General features: G+C 44.7%; 1 protein-coding gene across 1 annotated transcript in view; it reads left to right on the forward strand.

Moving 5' to 3' along the window:
- LOC101660449 (A-kinase anchor protein 7) overlaps positions 1-1,455 on the forward strand; it is an 84,025-nt gene that overhangs the window by 8,510 nt on the left and 74,060 nt on the right. Inside the window, exon 2 of the mRNA XM_045294307.1 lies at positions 145-311. Within this exon, the coding sequence (XP_045150242.1) occupies positions 145-311 (167 nt within the window). The remainder of the gene's footprint in view (positions 1-144; positions 312-1,455) is intronic.

A 1,455-nucleotide genomic window follows, 5' to 3' on the forward strand; every position in this document is an offset into this window, starting at 1 on the left:
AGCCTGAAATATTTATTATCAATTTCTTCATGACACGGAGTTTAGATGGACAGAAATGACAATTATGAATGACATGTATTGCTTTATGTATTGCCTGTTTCTCCTTTTATTCCTCACAATATATTCTTTGTTTGAATGTATCAGTCATATTGTTGCTCAACTTTTCTTCTGTAGTCGCCGACGTACTGCCCATAAATTTGAACACAAGTGAAGAAAATGACTGCATCAGGAAAGAGGAAACCAAGAAGCGAAAGAAGTACAATGCTTACCAACCCAACTATTTTCTGTCCATTCCAATCACCAACAAAGAGGTACTGCAAACACATTGACTATTGCGCTTTATGCTGAACTATATTTAAAGTCCACTCGATGCTCCTAAGTCACTTGTTCTCAGTTTCTAAGACTCTTTAGTGGCATTTTAGCTGGGCTCTGCAGGGAACATCCCTACGTAAGCAGTGTTGTAGTTGTTAGTTGCCCTTTTGTCTGGAGATTCAGAATCCTGGCGCCTTTTGCACATCACAATGAAACATTGCCCCGACCTGTGTCATCCTCACAGCAGCATGTTTAAATCCGTCTTGTGTCGACTGTTAAGCCAACCCATCTCACTGAGAGTCTCTCGTGGCCTTGGCTGCTTTCTGTTCACCAAACATGCCCTCTGCTAGCAACTGGTCACTTTTGATGACACGTCCAAGGCAAAAAGTCCCGGGGTTCTGTTGTGCTCCCTAAGACTTTCATGGGCTCCTTTCCCGAGACAGCACACCATGCCTTTCTTCCTAGTCTGTCGGAATGAGGGAAGCTCTCCTGGCAACTGTCCACCATGGGAGGATGTGCTGGTCTTGGAAATATCTGCGGTGGCAAATCTTCCACATCAGAGCAATGTGCTAGCCACCACAGACTGAAAAACTGACACGTACGTGGCAGATTGGAACAGCAGGAATATATTTGATAGTAATTTTAAAAAGAATCTACTTTAAGCAATTATATCTAGGGAGTAATTTTGCACACGTCACGTGAAAAAAGTGCCACCAGGCAGATCACCAAGGTTTTGTTCATAAAGATAACCCTTAAGAAGCCAGCAACAGCAATGAGGTAGGCAAAAAGGATTCTTGAATTCTGCCCTCAAAGTACACGGGGGAAAGTTTGCTGCTTTGTCTCAGGTGGTGTTGGTTGGGATGATTACAATAAACCCACTGCTTTTGAGTCAGCTCTGGCTCCTAGCCGCCCTGGAGGACAGAGCAGAACTGCCCCGTGTGTCTCTGAGACTTTAAAGTGCTAGAGCACTGAGGCAGTAAGAGCACTCTCTCTGAAGGCTGACGGTTTCTGCATGTCGGCCCTGTTAGATCTGAGCTTCTGCTTGGTTACAGGCCATGATTTCTTCTACAGACACATGTTTGCCTCTGTCTCCATTCCTTCTGCTCGAGGCTGTCTGGTCTTCCTTGGACTTGCTGCTATTCT

This window comes from Echinops telfairi, unplaced genomic scaffold (assembly GCF_000313985.2).
Source record: "Echinops telfairi isolate 266 unplaced genomic scaffold, ASM31398v2 ScPeMD7_3533;HRSCAF=4204_0, whole genome shotgun sequence".
Classification (NCBI taxonomy): Eukaryota; Metazoa; Chordata; class Mammalia; order Afrosoricida; family Tenrecidae; genus Echinops; species Echinops telfairi.